This window comes from Falco punctatus, assembly GCF_963210335.1.
Source record: "Falco punctatus genome assembly, chromosome: 8".
Lineage (NCBI taxonomy): Eukaryota > Metazoa > Chordata > Aves > Falconiformes > Falconidae > Falco > Falco punctatus.
In genome coordinates, this window is record NC_137588.1 from 17,332,110 (window position 1) to 17,352,682 (window position 20,573).

At 38.4% G+C, this 20,573-nt stretch overlaps 1 protein-coding gene across 8 annotated transcripts in view; it reads left to right on the forward strand.

The window, feature by feature from the left end:
* The window catches only part of ZNF385B (zinc finger protein 385B), a 169,185-nt gene that overhangs the window by 111,092 nt on the left and 37,520 nt on the right, over positions 1-20,573 (forward strand). For 7 of the 8 annotated variants that reach the window (XM_080400388.1, XM_080400387.1, XM_080400393.1 and 4 more), the window contains one exon: positions 18,279-18,389. In XM_080400388.1, the coding sequence (XP_080256514.1) occupies positions 18,279-18,389 (111 nt within the window). Of the gene's footprint in view, positions 1-10; positions 16,004-18,278; positions 18,390-20,573 lie in introns of those variants that run through there. The other variant, XM_080400394.1, reaches the window with a different exon arrangement.

Below are 20,573 nucleotides of genomic sequence, written 5' to 3' on the forward strand. Positions count from 1 at the left end.
AGTAAAGGTGTTTCCACATTTAGTTTCAGTGTATGCTTTCCAAGACTGTTCTAATATCCAGTATTGAAGCTGCCTTAAAACAGCGCATTGCTGACACAGTTCTAGAGAACCCTTTATGTCTGTGCTGTGGTGGCTGCTGCTCCCTTGTGCGAAAGGCTTGGAGTGGTACCCAGCCTTATTGTGAACAGGGCTGGTCCTTTTTTAACTTGGTCTGTTGGGGTGGTGTTTGCACACTGAAAAAAAAAACCCAAACCAAACAAACCCCATACTAGAGAACTGATGAGCAGTAGAATCATTTTGAGTATTTGCCTGGGTATGTGCGTTTCCATGTGCTGTAAGAAAGAAAAAAGCAAAATGGAAAAACATCAACAGGTAAAACCTAGATCCTCCACTGACATTATTCAAGCTAGGTCTATTGCAGCCAGTGAAGCAATTGGAGGATCTTGTTAATTCTGTATAATATCAATAAAGTTTAAAATTGAGCAGCCAGTCCATGTGAAAAATGTGAAACTGCTACTTCTAGTCTATGGTAAAGCATCTTAGTTTTTTGCAAAAAAAATACCATTGCCAAAATAATGCTCATTGCTTCTGTAGTTCTCCATGTTCATCAGAGCAGCAATTATAAAAATACTCTTTTCTGTAGTTCTCACTTCTTCAACAGCTTGTAAAATGGTTCTGAATGTTACCAAAATGCTTTTTTTGCTGTGGAACTTAATTAATTGTTATCTTAAATGCATTGAGTACACCAAAACCAGTATTCTGCATGTTGCCACTCAGGTTTCCATTTGCAGAGGTAATTCAGCATGGAATGCCTTGGCAAACAGTAAGCTAATAGCAACAGGAAGGAAACGGCTCTGGGTCATTTCTGCCAAGTCAGCAAGTACGATCTGTCCGTATGTGACCATTGCCTGAACTGTGCAGCATCACACTTGTCACTGTAATTGCTGGAGGGGTGGGGGGATGGGAAGGTAAGCGATGTGATCACCACCAGGTGGTGATTGCTGAACCACTGCCAAGTGTTTCCTTTCGCAAACTCACCTTCTGTCTAAAGTTAAAACTATTTTTTTTCTTCATGACTTGCAAATACATCTAGCTGACAAGCCTTGTGCTACAGCATGCGGTGCTGTGGGATGATTATGAGGTAACATATCAGCCAGCTTCTTTCAGATGTCAGCAGCCCAATGTTTATTATAAATAGTATCAAATATTACTAATTCATTACAAAATGTATATGTGAAAATTGTGTATTTATGAGAGTTGTGGGGATGTGCATGTGTACAGATTGCAGGGGGTGCATGTGTGTGTACAAAGAGATAAAAGATAGAAAAAAATCCAGGTATGTTTAAAGTGCAGGGCCAAAACTCAATACAATTTCAAGAAAGTACTGCATCATCTCATCTTCTAGGCATGATGCAATTCATATTAATTTTCCATTCTCTTTCTAATACATTCAGGTTTTTTATTTTTTACTGATTTGTCTGCTTTCCAGTTGCACTGGTTTTATGGGTGAGCTTTTTCATGGAACTATACATAAAGACTTGGAGAACCTTTTCTTTAGGGATGCTGTAGCTGTAAAGTCAACCAACATTATTTGCATACTTGCAGTATTATTGAATTTCTGAGTTGCTGTAGCCTCTAGAGGCAGATTAATTTGGATATTTAGACTGGTTTTGCCTATGTACACTAGCTTACATTTATCTGGGTTACGTTCCATTTGCCTAATTCCCAGAGTGTTTATTCTTCACACCTGTCACTCCTCTCCAAACTTCTGTGGGTTTTGTTTAAAAAAAAAAAAAAAAAGAGGCCTGGGGTAATCGGCAAATATTGTCGACTCAATATCTGTTTCCTCCCTTGGAATTCTTGATAGTTATACGGAATCATGCTGTTATGCACCACAGATGCTGCATGTTTAAGCTCTCTTTTTTTGAGGAACCGTAGTTCAGTACTACTGTATTTCTAATTCACAGACACTGCCATTTATCTTGCAGGTATTGATTTTCCCTATCAGTTTTTTACAATGGACTTTAAAGCTCATTGGAAAACTAAACCATTCATGGTTATCTACTGACAGACACAGTGAACACCAGCTGTCAAGAAATTTCTTTCTAATGTAGCACAAGCTTTGCAAATGTAGATTTCCATGTTTGTGTATATATAATTTTTTTTTTGTCACTCTGAAGTGCATGTGTGGGGAGTATGTAAAAGTCTGTAAAAAGGCTTTTTTCAGAAGATAATTTTGAGTGAGCTAAATCCAGCTGACCCATAAAGTATGCATCATCCAAAGTGCTGTAATCTTGTGCAGGAACAAAGTATTAGAAGAACCGTTTTTCGCTTCCCCCCAAAAAGCGCCATTATTTGCCTTATGGATCAATCAGGAAATCTATGCACTTCACTCACAAGAGGACTTGTCAAGGACTGTAGACAGTGAAACTTCCAGCATGCAGCACTCAATCTCTTTGCCTTCGGTAGGACTGCGGGGACACTGCAGTGCGTGCCAGCGCTACATGCATGCTTGTGTGTGTTCACTGAAGGCAGCAAAAAGAAATGTGGAAACAGGAGGAAACGTTGGATCCACTTGTTCATTTTCAATGGCAGTCAGATATGGAAACATTTTTCTAAATTTTGCCAGCAGGTGATTTCAGTGGCCTGAAAAAAGAAAAGTTTCTACTTAGGAGCTTGATACAGTAACTACCAGGGCAGGAAAACCAAGGTAAAATATATTAACTACAAACATGTTTAAAAAAACACCCCCTACAGTGTTTCCAAAATAAATTCTCATATTTATGGAAATATATTTAAAATCTGGTGTAAAGCCTTTCTTATATAGTTAACTTTGACAGTTTTCAATTCTGAAAATATATGTGATGCTCCAGATGAAACATCAGTGTTCCTATTTTGTTTGTGAAAGTTCCAGTCACTTTCACATGAAGCACTGAGCAGACCCTGATCTTTTTAAAAGAAATGCCTACCTCAAGTATATTTTATTTCCTTGACAGAATGGTGTGATTTAGTTTAAAATGCCTCCCTTCTGTTACTCCTGAAACCATTAATTGTTCTAAAAATGCTGTGAATGTATATATAGCACTTACCAATTCATGCCCCAATTAAATTTGTCTTTGTTCTATAGGATGTGCTTATGATATAGGAGAAATTAATTTGGGAATTATTGCACTAACTCCTTGAATACATGCCTTTATTCCTTAGTAAGGGTGCCTTTTTGTTGCAGCAGATCAGCCAGAAAGGGATCTTCTAGAGGCAGAATGAAGGATTCCAAGTGGAGAGGTATTGCAGAATAGGCGCTCTCTTCTTTCCTGGGCTTTTCACAGCACCAGCAAACACTTTTGTCAGAACAGGACAGACATGACCAGACTGTGACAGCCTGAACCTGAGTTGCCGCATAGAAGGAAAAACCCTCTCTCAGAAGTGCTGCAGTAGCAAATCCAAAGCTGACGTCATATTTGTCCTGGCATCAAGTTCTAAAATCTCTTGCTCAGTTACTCATACCCCTTTGTCTGAAATGCATAGCTTGAATCAAATTCTTGGCTGGTTGGTTTTATTTAAAATACTCTTGTTTATAGCAGAATGGGAGACAGCATTATAGGAACTTCCCAAATTGGTGCTTCCAATTTGGAATGGATGTGTACAAAAAAGGTATTGTTTAAGCAGAGCTCTTTTTTAGCATGTTAAAATGACTCTCATGATTCCTTAACATGTAACATCTTGCATACTGATTACATCTAAAGATCTGTAAAAACTTCAAAGTCTAGCACATAAAGTCGATGGAAATCAAAGTTAAGATTACTGCCCTTGCCATTGTTCATTTATTGTCATGCAGTTTTGAGTTCTGCACTTGTTGGCCTCTACCATGCAGTTTCACCTTCTGTACCATTCCTTCTGTATGTCTGCCTGATTCTTTGTCTTATGTCATCCGTCTTGGGTACAGAGTGAAGAAAGGACACTTCGTGATCACATCGTGGAAGGTTATCATGATGCATGTGCTAAAGTGGCTGAAAGCCAGGATTTCTCTTGCAAGGCAAACTTAATGATCACTGAGTGCATCTCTCCATAAAGGATATATACTTTCCAGAAAAAAAAAATAATAATCTCAGAACTCCCAACACATTCTACCTGGTCCTGAAATGAAAGCAGCATTACGTGATTCAAATTAAGTTGAAGTGGTACAGCCAGGGACCCGTCAGTCTGCACAAAAGCAGTATCAGCAACTTTGCAGATTCTATCATCATAGAAAATAATCAGCAATTCATATTCTTCCTTCTGAGTTTGTTATGGCCTCAGGGGTAATCAAAGATTATAGCATCTCTTGTAGCTTTCATATTAGTGAAATATTTTTCCATCTAGCTAGCCCACGATTGGTTTCTAAATGCTGGTTCATACCTTCATATTTTGGAGGACGCATTGGTTAATGTGGCCTAGTTACTGCTTCAGTGTCTGTTTCTCTTCAAGTAGGTTTATGCTGATTCTTTATATTCGAGTTCCCTCAGTCCCCTTGCAAAGTGGACCAGAAGTATTTTACATCTGTCAGTGAAGGTGAGCCAGTTGGAATGGGCTACAGGAAGGGAAAGAGGAGCTGACTAGTAACTTAGTCAGAAATCTCTGTGTCCTCTCCAGCATTAGCCCTGCCTGGACTAAGTATCCCTGGCTTACCCCCAAGGCAACGACTGGGAAAGATTAATTTGCTCTTTCCTCTTCTGTATTCTCAATTATGTTCCTCATTTTTATTTGCTACCTATCTAGTTCTCATTTGAAGGGCCCAGTAATCAGCCAAGGCAGAAGTGGAGGTCTGCAGATAAGAGTGTGGGGCACTCACATCGCTGGCTTGGCTCGCCCAGCTGCGCCAAGTGCTTTGGCACAGCGCTGCGGCTCAGGAGCTTTCTCTTTCCTTAGCAGGGTCTGAATCCAGCCACTTAACACCCTGTTGCAGTGCCAAAGTATGCTCTGGAGCTCAGGATTGTGCACAGCAGGAGCAAATTACAGATGCAGCCAACTGTATGTTGCCAACCCGTTATCTACGGTCCTCTTTGAGTAGCCTGTCCATGTGCTCCAATTTCCCCTTTTCCCTTTTGTGAAGTGCTGGATGGGAATGACTTGCTCTGCTCCTATCCCTCTGAAACACTCTGCTCCAGAGAGCATAAGAAGTTTTGTAAGAGCTATAGTTATGCTCATTAACAGCACAGAAAAGAAATTCAAGCAGTTACCTTAGAAGGAGAGGTGGTTTTGGGGGTAGCTGGGTGTTCTGTTTGTTTTGTATTTTTTTTTTTGTTGTTTTTGTCTTTTTTAATCAAGAAATGGCAAGATTTTTTTCTTATGGACATTTTATACCCTTTTTTAAAGTCATGCAGGCACGAAAGGCACTTCAGGTTTGCCTTTTATTCCTGTGTGAAGCACTTAAAAACATTCCTGTTTTAGTTATTATGGATATAATAGTTTGTGTTTTCCAAGTCATAGCCATAATCATCCAAACTAGAACATGAGCAATAAGCCTGGTACCTTTCATAAAGGGAATAAAAGAGAATAATAGGTGTTTTCCCAGATAGTTACAGGTGAGGAAAGCAGAAGTTCAGGAACTACCTGATAAAGCCCAAATTCTGGCAGCACAGACCTCACTCAGCTCTGTAGCTAGTCTTTGCTTGCTCCTCTGACTCTCTCCTCTCACAGAGAGTGCTGCAGAGACCCTTAACCTTCCACATCTTCCTCTCTCCAGTTTCCTGTAGTCCCTTTTCCTTTGTGTCCTTAGGCTTTTTTGTACCGAGACAGGAATTCCTCCTTGCCTTTCTATGGCTTTGGTGCAGACCAGCAGAGACCTCTTTCAACTGCAGTAGCAGTATTTGGAAAAATTCCTCTCAGCCTTTGGAGGACCTGAAAAATGCTTATTTAAGGTGGTGTATTTTCCCTACAGAAGACTTGAGCCATTTCAGCTGAAACTTTCAAAAAACATTGAGTTTGAAGCGAACACCTGGTAAGATACACTGAGTTAGATATGGGGAAAAAATTGCTGCCAAAAGCAGGGAGTTGTCAATCAATCTTTGACAGCTTTTACAGTTTGTGGTATTTTAATATGAAGATGAAGGTTCCCTAGTTCCTGTCAGGAAACTCTTCAAAGAGCAACCCTTCCTTAATTTGGTGAGCCTAAATAAGTACTTTTCCACCTTGTTTTTAGTCTTTAATATTATTCTGAGGAAAAAACCCCACCGTATTTAAAATAATACAGACTGGCTTTAAGGGAGAATCTCTTCAAACATTAATTATTGCTTATTTCCTGTTGCTTTGTATTTTTTCTAACAGGAATTGGATGGATGAGTTTCCTCCTCTCAGTTCCCAGATGAGCAGCCAGATAGGAAACCCTGTCTGTAAGGTGAAAGTGCACTGACATGCACTGGTGAGAAATGGAAGTCACCACACGCAGCAGCCTTTCCCTACCACTTTACAGGAGCTAAGCGTCCACGGTGTGGTTGTTGGAAAAGTGGTTCCTTAATTGCTGCAATACATCCATTATTGTGCATACAAGTAATTAGGTCATCAGCCTGATTCTTTAAAGAAATACAGTTTCTGCATACAAACCTTACCATTTGCCGAGTCCTCACGAAAATCTGCTCCTTGGCTATGTGTTTCATCTTTTTTTTACAGAAATCTTGGAGTTCGTCTCTTCCAACACTTCAGCAGTATTTACTTTTTTACTGGTCAGTGTAGTAAAAGCCAGAAGCCGTTATCTTCACTGAAGTAATTTCTTCTCAAGTTAGTAGCACGTTCATGACACAAGGAAGCTGGTTAAAAGGAGAGGGTTGTTAGCCATAAATATTTCAGGTGTTAGACCACTGAAGGATGTTTTCCATAAAGACTGTGAGGGTAACACCTCCGCTCCAAGCAAGCAGTCACAAAGCTGTAGTTTAAGACAAACAAGGCACATGTGTTGCAGCACTGTGCTTATAAAGGTTTTGCCAATTTCTAATTATACATCTTGTCCTAAGCAAAATTCTGGAGCACCTTTAGAGAAATCTAATGCTCTGTGTGTCTGATGAATACAGTAGTGGCTGCTTTTGCAGCATCCTGGCTGTATGAGGCTAGCTTTCCTGCCCTCTATTAGACCTTCATCGCATTGTACCATGAGAAACTAACAATTACTGCAATAATTATTAGTTAATAAATTATAAGAATGTAGCCAAGAATTAATTCTTATTGTACATTTCCCCACCACCACACACCCACACCCCCACCCCCACCCCCCAAATGTGGATGTAGCTAGTGGTCTTTTAATCTAGATACAGTTAATTTTATGGCAATTTAAAAGCACTGTATGGCAATTTACAGTCGTGGTGTGAAACCTGTCTTTAGCATACCTGAAAAACAATGATACACAGGTCTGAAGCACTGACCAGCTTGTTTCAGCTACTGATCTTCAACTACAGAGAAAGGCTGATTTGAAATCGGTGCATTTCAGACCAGTCTTCTCTGTATTCAACCTGTTGGGTCTCACAGTAGAGAAACCACAAACTTCAGCTGCTTCCCCAAGTTAACACTAAGGAATGAGGATCACATTTCTTGCTCATGTATTTGATAGAAGAGACAGGTTTCTACCTTGCTTTGTGTCTCATTTACTTAGATTTAAAGAAGAAAAAAAAACCCCACACCAAACAGAAAACAGAACAAAAATATCCAGCAGACATTAAATTTCAGGACAGGTTCAATTAGAAATGGAATATTCCTTTAAAGATTCATATCTAAATACAGCACTTTTTAATTAGAAGTATTTTAAAGGCTGTTTGTGTAGTGTGCAGCACTGATAAAAAAAGCCAAAAATCCCAAACTGGAAACATCATTACTGATTTTTAAAGGAAGAAAGCCTATTATTCCTTACTATGAAGAGAGATGACAGCTGTCAGCCAGCATACTTATGCAGTTCTTGGTTCTGATTTGCTTCTTTTTTATATTCAGCCATTTCATACACTTACATGCAAATGTGTATATAGATATATAACTTATCCTCTTTTTAGATTTTTTTCAACAATGTGAAAAGTAATGATATTAATTCATTTCAGAAGACTAGGCTTCTAGTTTCTTTATTCTCTCCTGTTCACAGAATTAATCAAGGCCATGAATTTGTCCTTTTCCTCTCTTTGCACAGTTCAGAACTGTAGAGGAAATTCAAACCCACCCAATGGGATATACCATTAATCTTTGCATTGTTGGTGTTCTGGAAAAGGCTGGGAGAAAGAAAACTGTCAGCAAAACTTAAAGCAGACCCTTAAGAAAAGGCTCACATCTAAGGGCTATCTTAGAGGAAAGCACAAATCAGGAACCTTGTTTACCCTACATGTTATCTAAGCTGCTTTTCTGACAATTCCTAGGCTTAAGTTCTGGCAGGATTTTACTGAAAGGTAATGTTTTGTATTATTTTACCTATTCATATTATTTTACTGTCAGATAGTAATAGGTAGCATAACAAGAATAGCTTTGCTCTCAGACTATGTTATTGGTTTGATTTTAAGCAAGTCTCAAACTGTAGTATGTTTTTATTTTTTGCTGGATCTGGAGGCAAGAAGTTTTTGGTAGTGTTTTTTTGTTTAGCGGAACACAGCCTAGTGTTCTGAGTAACAGCAGCCTTAATAGCAGTGACATAGCATCTTCCATCGGATGATTTTGAAGAGTTGTAAACATGTTATTTAAACCTTTCAGCCTTTTTGTGAGGTTGCAAATATTTTAATCCCTGTTTTACAAATGAATATTGTGTCAGGTGAAGTGACGCATGTACAGTTAAACTTGTGAGCCAGCATAGCCACAAAGGGAAGGTGAGTTGTGATAATGCTTGAGCTTAACCATTGGGTTTGTACTTAAAGTCTTTTTCTCAGGTTTGGTCTGTCATGGTCCTAAAAGTTCATATTACAGATACAAAGTCTTGTACTATGGTAAAGGAGTAATCTGGATGGTTTAAAAAAGAAGCTGCTGATTACTTAAAGCTGATTTAGTTTAGTATAAAGGAAGCATTAAACCTCCGATATTTGTTTTTTAATTCATTCTCCATTTGCTTGTGGGGGAATTCTCTTTTATCCTAAAACATTTTCATCAGCTTTCTGTTTATTTCACCTATAGAAATCTCCAATCTTGTCTAGAGCAGAAAATCTGACATTTTTCTACTTTAGGGTGTCGGTATTCATATTACAAACACAATCATTTTATGTATTTATAGTCCTCACTTGAGAAATAAGCCTTATAAGAACTGAGACCAGATTCAGAATTTTTATTTTGCTGTGGTGTCTCACCAGTTTTTTCTTTCTTTGGGTTAAGTCTTTCTACAGGAATCAAATATTAAATTTTACTAATCTTTTACATGACAATTTTGAAAACAGCAGTGGTATTTAATAACTAATTCTAGTCTAAGGCTCTCCTAATTACTGTTCTCTAAAACAGAAATTATTTTTAACATGCAATAAATATATCCACGGATGAAGGGAAGGAAGGCCAGAGGAAACATTCCTAACACTGAAAATATTAATAGTAAAAAAGAATTAAAAGGGGTTTTCTCAGGTTTTTTTTGATCTCTGTGCTTAATCATATCACATTATATGGGGAGAAGAGAGGGACAGAGAAACATCAGAGTTATTTACCTGATTTTTATTTTTTATGAGAGTTTCTTGATTTAAGACAGAGGGATACCAAGACAAAGGAGGACAGAATAGCAAAAGGTTATTAAATCACTGTTTTTATTTCAGTTGGACAGCGTAGAATGTTTTTCCTTTTGCTTATGTTGGTCTAAACCACGATTTCAGACGGGTTTAGGAGAAACAAAATTCTGCTGTCAAGGCTGCAATTCATCCTTGGCCTCCTGAGCTTGGTCTGATAAAGTCTTGCAAATTAGACTTTCTAAGTGAAAACCCTACTGAAAGCAGTCTCTGCTTCAACATAAGATTTTCAGGTTGGTGCTGTTTCACCCAGCTTTCTCCCAGACTGGGTCAAAACACATGCTAAGGTAGAGGAGGACATGTGAAGGTGCTAGCACACAAGATGGATAAATGGGCATGTCAGTAAAGATTTAGGGATGTGCTTCCCAAGTCGGTGCTAAGGCAAGAAGATTATTGCATTTCTTGTTAAAACAAAAAAGATGTAATTAAGTAGGTAAAGGGAAAGTATATTTGAGTGTATTGTTCTAACTTGGAATATCTATGTTTCAACAGTATATTGAAAATCTGAAAAGGAGTCAGAGAAGACCTAACAAATGAATCAAGGCTTTTATAGTGAGAGGCGTATAGAACTTGGTTTATCAAAGAGAAGGCTGAGAGCTGAGCTGATTGCAATGTACGAGTGCCTACACATTCAGGAGGTATCTGAGATTAGGGTGACCTTTAATAGAGAAGCACAACTAGATCGAGTGGTTTATAATAGACACAGTAAGCATTGCTTCCCCAGAGATGTAAATTAACTTAGTTGAAAACTTTTAAATCAAACTGTTGATGTTTTTTTTTCCCAAAATGTAGGCTCTGATTGACCACAAATTATCAGACTTCATAACAGGAAGGACTGAAACTCCCTAGTGAATGAAATAGTGTCATGAATTTTTCAGGAAGTCAGATGTTACAGTTCCTTCTGGCCTAAAACAAATATGTAAATTGCCACAGACATCACTTTCAGTATTCTATGTGATTGTGAATACAGGCATGCGGAGGCAATCGTCCCCTTTTTCTTTCCATGAAAGCTGTACTTTAAAAGGGGAACATGCAAGAGGGTGGCACACCAAGTGGCTCTGCATTATGGCATATGACTAGACATAAAAAGGTGGGGAGGGAAGCCTAACTGCTAGTGGCCAGAGACGGAAAAGTGGTCTCCCAAGTCCAAGACTCCAGCCCTGCAACTCTGTTAACAAAAGTAATGTGGAATTCATAAAAATAAAATTAGCTGAACCTTACTCTCTAGAAGGAAAATGATGAAACTGTATTTATTAATACTTCACCTCTTTTAAGACATAAAAGGTTGCTCCAGCACTGGGTGCTCTTTTAGTTGTACTAAAAATGAGGTAGAAGTGTAAACTCCAAAGATGTGTCTTTCCTTTTTTATTTTTCAGATACTCACTGTTACTTCAACAGCTCTTCATGGACAGCTGTAGTATCTGACATGTCAGCAAGTGAACTACAGCAAGAGTTTTGTTATGTTTTAAAATGCCTTCAGGCTGATTTCACTGATTAGTAGTAGTGTCTGGAGGTCACAGCTATCACAGCCACTGTTTTCCGTGGGGAAGCTGGAGCTTGCTGCCAAATTGATCAAGACAGGGAAAGAGAAACGCAGTGAGAAGTTGCATTCATAGAGATTTGCCTTCAGAGTACAGTGTTGTTACTGTGGTTTGGGAACCCTGTGGAAGGGAAGGGAGATATTATTCCCTGTGGTCTGAATTCTTTCTTGGCTTATCTCTTTCTGCACTTGGGGAAAGACACCTACTCAGAATTTAAAAAAGAAAAAGCCAAAAAAGTAAAATCATGGACTGGCTGCAACCTGAGTGCATTTGGGTTGGTAAAACCCCCTATAATGTTGTTGTAAATTAATTATTCTTTCTGTTCTAATTCAACATTTGCACAAGACTGAATCAGCTGCTGGGAATCTGACAGAAGCCCTCACCTGGTTTGGTTACAGGCCATTTGCACCTGCCTGTTTTTTTTCAAACCCCAAAATGTGAAGAGCATAGAGATAGAGGTGTGAGGAGGTGGCTGTTGGAGAACTGTAGGCTCCCTGTACAGAAATACATCTCTGTGGGGACACACTCTGTGCTAGTCAAGGAGAGCTGAAACATTCATGGCATTCCCGCAAGAAGAGGGAGTTGTGGACATCATATAGGTTGGAAAAGACCGTTAGGATCATAGAGTCCAACTGTTAACATAACACTACCAAGTCCACCACTAGACCGTGTCCCTAAGTGCCACATCTACAGCTTTCCTAAATACCTCCAGGGATGGTGACTCAGCCACCTCCCTGGACAGCCTGTTCCAATGCTTGGTGACCCTTTTGGTGAAGAAAGTTTTGCTGATATCCATTCTAAACCTCCCCTGGCACAGCTATCACTTGTTATGTGGGAGAAGACACCAACACTCACCTTGCCACAACCTCTTTTCAGATAGAGCTCCATCGGTAGCGCTGACTCAAGTGTTCCTGGTGATGCAAAAGAAGCAAGGAAACATGTAACACTATAGCATTGATTTGAACAGGAAATTACACTTAGCATTAGCTAAATGTGAAATACATTCCCTGTTGGGACAAAAGCAGCATGAGCACAGAGAGAACAGATTCTTGCTAGTTTGCATTGCCGAACTGTGCCAAGTATTGCATCACAATGTTAATGTTTCTGATTTTACGCTAGGCATTTTAAATATGTGCTCCATTGAGTATGTGTGTTCACTTCTGTCACTCTTAGTCATCATAATATGTACAATTATGGTAGGAGGCAGAATTTACGATAAGCTTCAGAGCATGGTCGTTCTCCTCAGTGGCAGTGCGCTCAGCTTCCCTGACAACTGGAGGTCAAACACAGGGAGGAGTTCATGTAGGCTTTGTAATCTAGAAGGATGTTGAAAAGATCTTATTTACAGGATGTTTGTTGCTGTTTGCCTACTTATATAGTAGTAGTAGTAATAATAATTATAATAACAACAACAACGGCATGCAAATAAGGAGTGTTGCCCAATGATTTAAAAAAATCCCAGAACTTTAGATGCTGCTCCTGCATTGGTAATTTATATATATATATATATATATAAAAATGTGGCACTGTTTTCTCCCTTTGCCTGAGGGAAGTACTGGAGTATATTATCAGTTTGTTCCACATACGGTTTAAAATTTTGCTTTATCAGATTAAAAAACACAGTATGCCGTAGGGCCCCTCTCAGAGTTTTTTCAGAAGCTTCTTAATGCCAAGTAGCTAAGTGATACTCAGTTAAATCTCTTATACCCACTTAGCAATGTTCTGTTTACATATGTTTGTCTAACAGACAGGTCTAGATTTGACCCAAGAGTTACATCATGTTGAGAGGTAACTGAACTGAGGGCATAAATTCCCAGTCATGATTTTAAACCTTACTCAGATTTAAGGTTGTGCTGCTGGTAGGAGAAGAGCTTTTGGGTTTAGATTTTTGGAGTGATAGCCATACCATGTATGACACTTGATTAGCATGCTTCAGTAGCTAAGCACATCAGGAAGAGATTGAAATCTTAGAAATTGGGTCATTAGGTAGAAATGGGAAATCTAAATCAGTACACTTTCACTAGCTCAGATGTGTAACCAGCGATTTAGCCCTGGATACTAGGGAAGCACAAAAAGCTTCAAATCAGGTAAGTATCTGCATTTATCCAAACTTTTAAACTGGAGTTTACACCTGAACAAAACCTAACACAAATATTCTGGGTTTCCAGCATCAGAAAAAGTAGCTCTTCTTGCCACGTAATGTCACCTCATTTAAACAAAAGACTTAGAAATGGTACCTAACCTTTCTGTTTTAAGTAACTTCTTGACAGGATCAGTGCAATTTATTTCTGAGGCTCACGAGTTGGTGGTTTTACTGTCTGCGATGTGTACAGAGATCTTTTAAAATAACCAGAACTTCAGTTTCACTGAAGGCGTTATCCTGATGCACTTTTCAAATTTTTTTTCTCCTTCCTATGCTACTTTGATGTCTCTTACTAGTCTGGTTCAGTTCCCAGAAGGCACCAGAAGAATTTGTGGTACCATGACATATAGCAGGTCAGGGAGGTTTTCTGATAGCAAGAATTATAAGAGAATTCAGGGATTCATTGTTGAATTACTGATGTGTAACAGCTCATATAAAACTGCTCTTGTACCTGAGGAGTGAAAGGTGGTACACATGATGCAAGTTTTTAAAATCCATTCCATGGAAAATGTAAGCTTTTGGGTGGTATAGTTTTGCCAGGCAAATTAATAGAAGCCTCAATAAAAATAGCATAAGAGAACCTCATGCTGTAAACTGCCTGTAAAATGTCAACACAATTCCTTTTTCAAGATAAATCCTTCTTTACTAACCTATTTGTAGGGGTCAACAAACATGTGAATAAGGATGTTTTAATTGACATGCTGTGAATTACCAAAAGGGTCTTCACAAAACCCCTTGGCAAAGATTTTTACAAAAACTAAATTGGCATTAAGAGGATCCTTGCAAGCTAAAAAGATAGTTCTGAGGTAAATGAGCTGAGGAAGTTTGCTAATGGTGAAGCTCTCCAAGGTAGGGGGACAAAGAAAGACCAAAACAAGACATTAATGAGACTGAGAAGCCAGACAGTAAGTGGTTGGTGAAGTTCCATCTAGATAAATGTGAAGTGATGCACACACAAGGAAAACTACACAAAACTTCACACAGAAAGTAATGTGCTATGAATTGGCCGTTAACACTTGGGAGTAAGGTGAATGGCATGAAAACATCAGTTCAGTACTGATCCACCCTGGGTATTGTATGCGGTTCCTGGCCATGTCTTCAAAGTATGTGATTGAATTTGTTAAACTGTGGTAGAATTGAGAAGGGCAACGAAAACACTCAACGGAATGGAATGATTTCCACACACTAAAATGACTGAGCAACACAGAGACAACTTGGCATGTGGTGCAGGTTTTATAAAATTGAGCTCCATGGAGCTATGTTTAAACAAAAACAATGTTTCTTGACAAGCAGATTGTAGGCCTTGGAACTCAATGCAAAGACTGCAAACTGTTTTGCTCCAGTTCAGGGGGTGACTACACAGGAGAAAGTCACTCGGATTTACCAAACACACAGAAAACACCTGGCTCTGGAAATTTTTTTGTGGAAAAATATGTGAACCTTGTGAAAATAGTCAAAGGAAACACAATACATGTTTACACTGCTCCTGTTCTCTTGATAGCTACATATGACTGTTTTGGGGGGTAAAACGAAAGGGTAGATGGAGCTTCAGTCGAGTTTAGCAGTTCTGTGCTTTTGGATTGTCTGATGCTATGCTACCATTTTTAAAGTGCTTTGAAAGTCATTGTTGCCAGTCTCAGTAGTTGTAGAGTATTTCTCATGTTTGCATGGTCTGAAGTCAGAGGATAGTAGTAGTAGATTGCTGCTGAAACCTGTCTGGGTTCTGTTAATCCTTGCTCACTTTGATAGTTTAGGTTGTTTTAAGGAGACATTGCAAAAAGATAGTATCTTCAACTTTGTCGGAAAGACATTTTTAAATTTAACTTTTTATTAAACCAGTTGAAATGGGAGAAAAAGACTAAAAGGTTGCTAAACTTCGTTATGGCTATCAGAGCCTGTGAATTGCTTTATTAATTGCTCCAGTAGCATAAACAGTGTAGTGTAGATTTTTATTTCTATTTGTGGTAAGTGTTAGCTTCTGTTATTATTTTGTTTTATAGAACTGTTTTTTAAATACTGGTGTTCCCCACTGGGCAAAGTATGCTGCGTCATTTCCTAATATATACCTCAACAAATTACTCTCTCCGTTTCCTACTCCCTCTCTCCCTGCAATGAAGAGAATAATTTTGTGTAGTGATCTGAGATCGGTTTACCCTGCAGCATTAATCTTCTAACAGAGAGATACTATTTTATTTTTCCAGCCTGCTGTAATCCACCCTAGTTTCTGATATATTTAAAACCTATTAATTGTTAATGTTGCACTTCTTGAATTCTAATCATGACCAGACTACATGCAGGGCTCCTGTTTGGGAAGGATCATTAACCATTCCCCTGGGGATCCTGAGTGGTACTTTCTGGAGGCAGCGTGAGCTGTATTATTTGAGTAGATTTTGTCCTTGTGCTGCTACATCTGTCTGAAACTGGGACTTTGTGTGTAGTCTGCATTGTATGGTTTTGAACTGCGTTGCCTAACGCTAGCGCTGTGGATTTTTATCTGGAATGCACAGAGAAATCATTGATCACTGCTGCTTTTTCCCTTTTTATTTTTCTAAACGGGACTGCAGGCACTAGTGGGTATTTTTGCGATTTCTTTTCATCGATCTCAGACACTTCAAATGGTTGAGGTACTTTTCAGCATTACTCTTTTATTCTAGATTACCTGATCTAACAATTAGTAATTAAGTTGAAAAGCAAAACGTAGCTTAAATTTAAGGGAAAAAAAAAACCCCAAACCAAAACACTATTCCCTAATGATACAGCAATCTTTTAATATATATTATAAATTTAATAATATGTATTGACTGGCATATCTATTACAAAATGGATGCTTGAAGAACTTTTAATCTGCATGTATAATTGTTATATGTTACGCAGGGTGGTGCAATAAATTATACAAGTCAGAAAGAAAATTTTTTTGTTCCATTTTAACCTTTTAAACTTTGGACCGTCACTGTTCTAGAAACAGGAAATGAAAAATAAGGATATTTATTTTAGGGGGTTTTAGATTTTATCATGTTCATTGTAACAACACTGTGTCATTTAATGATTCAGTAGTTCATTCCAGACAAGGTGTTCTTACTTTTGTAATTGTTTTAATATGGTACCCCATGGCAATGAAATACAGTATTTAATGGCAAAAGCTGATAAAAATTATATCATCTCTCCAGAAAAATTGTTAGCAATGACATTTACAAAACTATGAGTTTGGTTTAAAAGGAATATAGCAAAAACACCTGTGTAGTTGTAGTCTGAAAAACTTGTTAAGTGTTTAATGTTAGGTAATAGATCATCAGGGAATGCAGTCTTAGGAAGATATGATGCAATATGTTTTTCTTGATTTTGTGTATTTGTGCATGTGCATATATGTGAAGAAAGTCCTCATCAGTGCAGGCGTTTCTGGAAGCTTAAATGTGTACTAAGGGAAAACTGCAGGGTTTATCCTGAGGTTTAGAAAGTCAGGAAGCTGCTTATTTACTGTTGTAATTCTTTAATGAATCAATAACTTCAACTTTTCTCTCTTGCTTTCATAAATCAACTTAGTATTCAAATACGTGATGTATACCACCCAAGATTAAAAAGCCAGGTTTAGTTTCTTCAAATAGTACTGTAAAGGGGAAAAAACATCACTGTGACTGCAAATCAAGCTTCAGCAAAAATATAACTTTAAAACAAAATGAATTACTTTCTCCTGAGCTGTTTTTAAAAAAAGGTTGGGAAAGGAGCAATTATCTTTTCTTGTAGACTGGCCTCTCCTCTTCAGGATCCATTCCTCATGTTAAATAAGGATGGAAGAACACACGTGTAGGATAACTTGGGTTGAAAGGGACCTCAGAGGTCATCTGGTCCAGCATCCTGCTCAGAGCAGGATCAGCTGTGAGATCAGACCAGATATTCTGTTTTATTCAAATTAGAAAAACACATTTGAATACTTTTGAGTCAGGAAATTAATTTTAATCTATATCCACGCCACATCAGGAAAAATGATGTATTATGCTTAATTGAGGCCTTGATGCAGTAGCAGTTATAAACGGTTTCCTTGACATCCAGTGCATTCCCCAGCTCCTGCAGTGTTAGCAGCAGAGTCCTCTGCAATCTTGAGCATATTCTGAACTGGTGACCAACAGGAGTCCTGGTATTTAGCAAAGATATAATCAGTTCCCAGTTCCTGAAAATGTTCTGTCAAATTTAGCATTAACATATTCAGCGCTTCACTTACCTCGCATTTTTCACAGTGTTAAAATGTTTTCTGAAGCATGGTAACTTCAGCATCCTTTCCTGGTGCAAATGCTCCCTGTGTGCTCCTCTGAACTTCAGCCTTCACATGGGCGTTGTCACTCATCAGTTCTGCATGGAAATGTCTGGGGCTTGCGACCTTTTTTCCCCAGCAAGTGCTGTTTCTAACGGAGCCTGCAAAGGACCTCTCCTCACAAAGAGGTCTCCAGGAGAGGACATTTTCCAAATAAGTGCTGGTATTTGTCACTGAACAGAAGAACGGGTAGGGATAAATGACAGTGATTTGTTAGGGGGCAAAAGTGGTTTCTCATGTGTCTTGGATCAGCAGGTGGTAGGGGAAAGCTTTCAGGGGTCTCTTCGCAATTCAGACACGACAGTGGGGCGTTGCAGCAGGAGGATATGTGGGGTTGGGGGAGGAACGGTTTATCAGCACGGGGATAGCAGCAACAACGGAGCTGCCTTTTCTTCATGAGCTCTGATGTGCTACCATTTCCCTAACCTGTGTTAAATCTAATTATTATGAGGGCTGACATTTTATTTCTTCCTGTTTATCTCAAAAAAGAAAAGAAAAGAAAAAGCTTCCAGCATATAGTGTTATTTCTGATTTTTCTTCTGTACTGTGTATTGCCCTGAAAAGTTGTAAATTAATTATTGTTTGTTCTCCAGATGGATCCTGTGCAAAAAGCAGTCATAAACCATACATTTGGTGTGTCCATTCCCCCAAAGAAGAAACAAGTCATTTCCTGTAATGTCTGCCAGCTTCGCTTTAACTCTGATGTGAGTATTAGCTATTCTCATTCTTTCTTTTATTTTATTTTTTCTTTTATTTTTTGGTACAGTAGGTGTAATTAATCTAAACCTCTTTTTCCCAAACAAATCATTCCAGTTCTACCTGCATTCTGCTCAGTCTGCTGGGCTGATACTTTGTCCACTCAGGCGTGGAAGTCCACAGAGGTATATTGCTCTCTGATTTTTCTTGAATGGGTCTGGCACGGTATCCAGTGCCACGATATCCATGATATCCTATTTGACAGTCCAGTAACCCTCAAGAAGTACTGCAAAAAGTTTTTTGTTTGTGGGGTTTTGGTTTTGTTTTTTTAAAAAGAGTGGGAGCAGAGAGAAAAGCTTACCTGTGAGTTCTCCATGTCATACCTATTCTTCTTCCAGAAGAAGTATCTTTTTCTTGTTGTTCCTGCGTCCTTGCTGATAGTATGTCTTCCATTAATAAAGTCATTATTCCAGTAACTTTAATTTGTAATTAACATGAACATTTACTTTTAGCTGTTTTTTTGAGTTTGGTAAAGTTCAAGGAAACTGTTTTCTGAGGTGTAATTTAAAAAAAAATGCATTATGAAAGAGTACATTGGCTGATACGTTTTAAATGGGTATCCAATTAATGTTTTTCCCGAGTACCTTGAAAACTAAAGAAATTCAATAAAACTATGCCTAAGATAATTATGACCTTTGATACTTCAAAAATATGTATTTGTTTTTGGACACTACTTCCTAATGTCCTTAAGCTAATAAAAAAACCCTCAAATCCTGATTTTTTTGTTGATCTTAAGTGTAAGAAAAATCCTGAAGTGATGTGCTAATATTATGTATTTTGCTGTTATAATTTCAATCTAAGAAATAGCTTGCAGACACCTCCTGAAAGCCTTTGAGTACTCGGTGCTCCTAGAGTTTCGCAGTAAAGCACCCATACCTATTACTCTGATTTTTCTCTGCCTCCACCATTCCATTTTGAAAAGTGTCTTGTAAGGTACTTTCCTCGGTTTGGCTTACTTGTCTTGGCTGGTAAGGATTTTTGAAGCAGTGCTGTCTCACCTTCAAATTGATTTTTAAATCTGTCATCTTCTGACAAGCTTATTAAACTTTCTTTGAAGTGGCAATACCTACTTAGTTAACTGATTTCAAGAGCTGTTATTTAAAATTTAGTTCACTTGTCTTTCCTCTTTAAGGTTAAGACTTCAGGTCAAAAAAGTATTTCTGCTCTGATAATTGGTCCTGGTACCAGCTTTTACTGATGAAAACAAGGAACCAATAAAATCTTTACAAAGTTCCCTGGGCTCGGTAGATCTGAATGGTGCTTCTGAGCTTGGCTTTACCCTATCCCTAGGGAGGCAGCTGGGCCTGATCCTGCTTCTTCCCTCTCCTCCTGAGGTCAGGGTCCCCCTGCTGATGGGCCCTGTCCCTAGAGTGAGCAATGCGCTCACTTTGCACTGAAATTCAGGTGGACAAACGGCAGATTGAATCACAATTTAGTGGCTCAAAACAAAACAAGAGCTGAAATAATATATCATTTTGTACATCTGCCAACCAAGCAATTTTCCTATCTAGGCTTACTCACAAAGTAGAACAAAAGCACCTATCATATTCTGCTTTCAATGGTGGCATCACAAAAGCTTGGCAGGTTATAGCCTTCTTTCCTTTTCTGGGGTGGGTATATTCATACAATGTCATGCTCTTTTCTTTCTAAATGTGATCAATATGCTCAGTTATAGTTACTGGAAAACGTCATCAACCTTTTGTAATGGGTGGTTATAAGAAAGAATGAAGCAATGTGACTCGGCCACTGTTAGTGATAAAATGCAGTTCCTTACTTTCTACAGCAGTTTACTTTACCAGGACAATCAGAACCAACCTGGAAATTTGATTTTACAATGCACTGAGATTCTAGTAGTAGTGTTAATACCAGAAAATACTTAAATTTGTGTTTCACAAATATTTTAGAACTACAACATACAGGAATATTTGGAGAATGTTTCTCAATAGTGTAGCGCTTCTATTGTAAAAGCTAGCTAGCCTTTCATCAGATAATGCAGCTTTTCCTGGGAAGCTTTACATAACATTTTAAATCTTTCCATCAGGTTCAGCCGTTTGACTTTAAATATTTATCTGAGTGTGTGTTACCTTGCGCCCGCCCCCCCCCCCCAAGAGCCCCAAGAGTGAGATCTTATT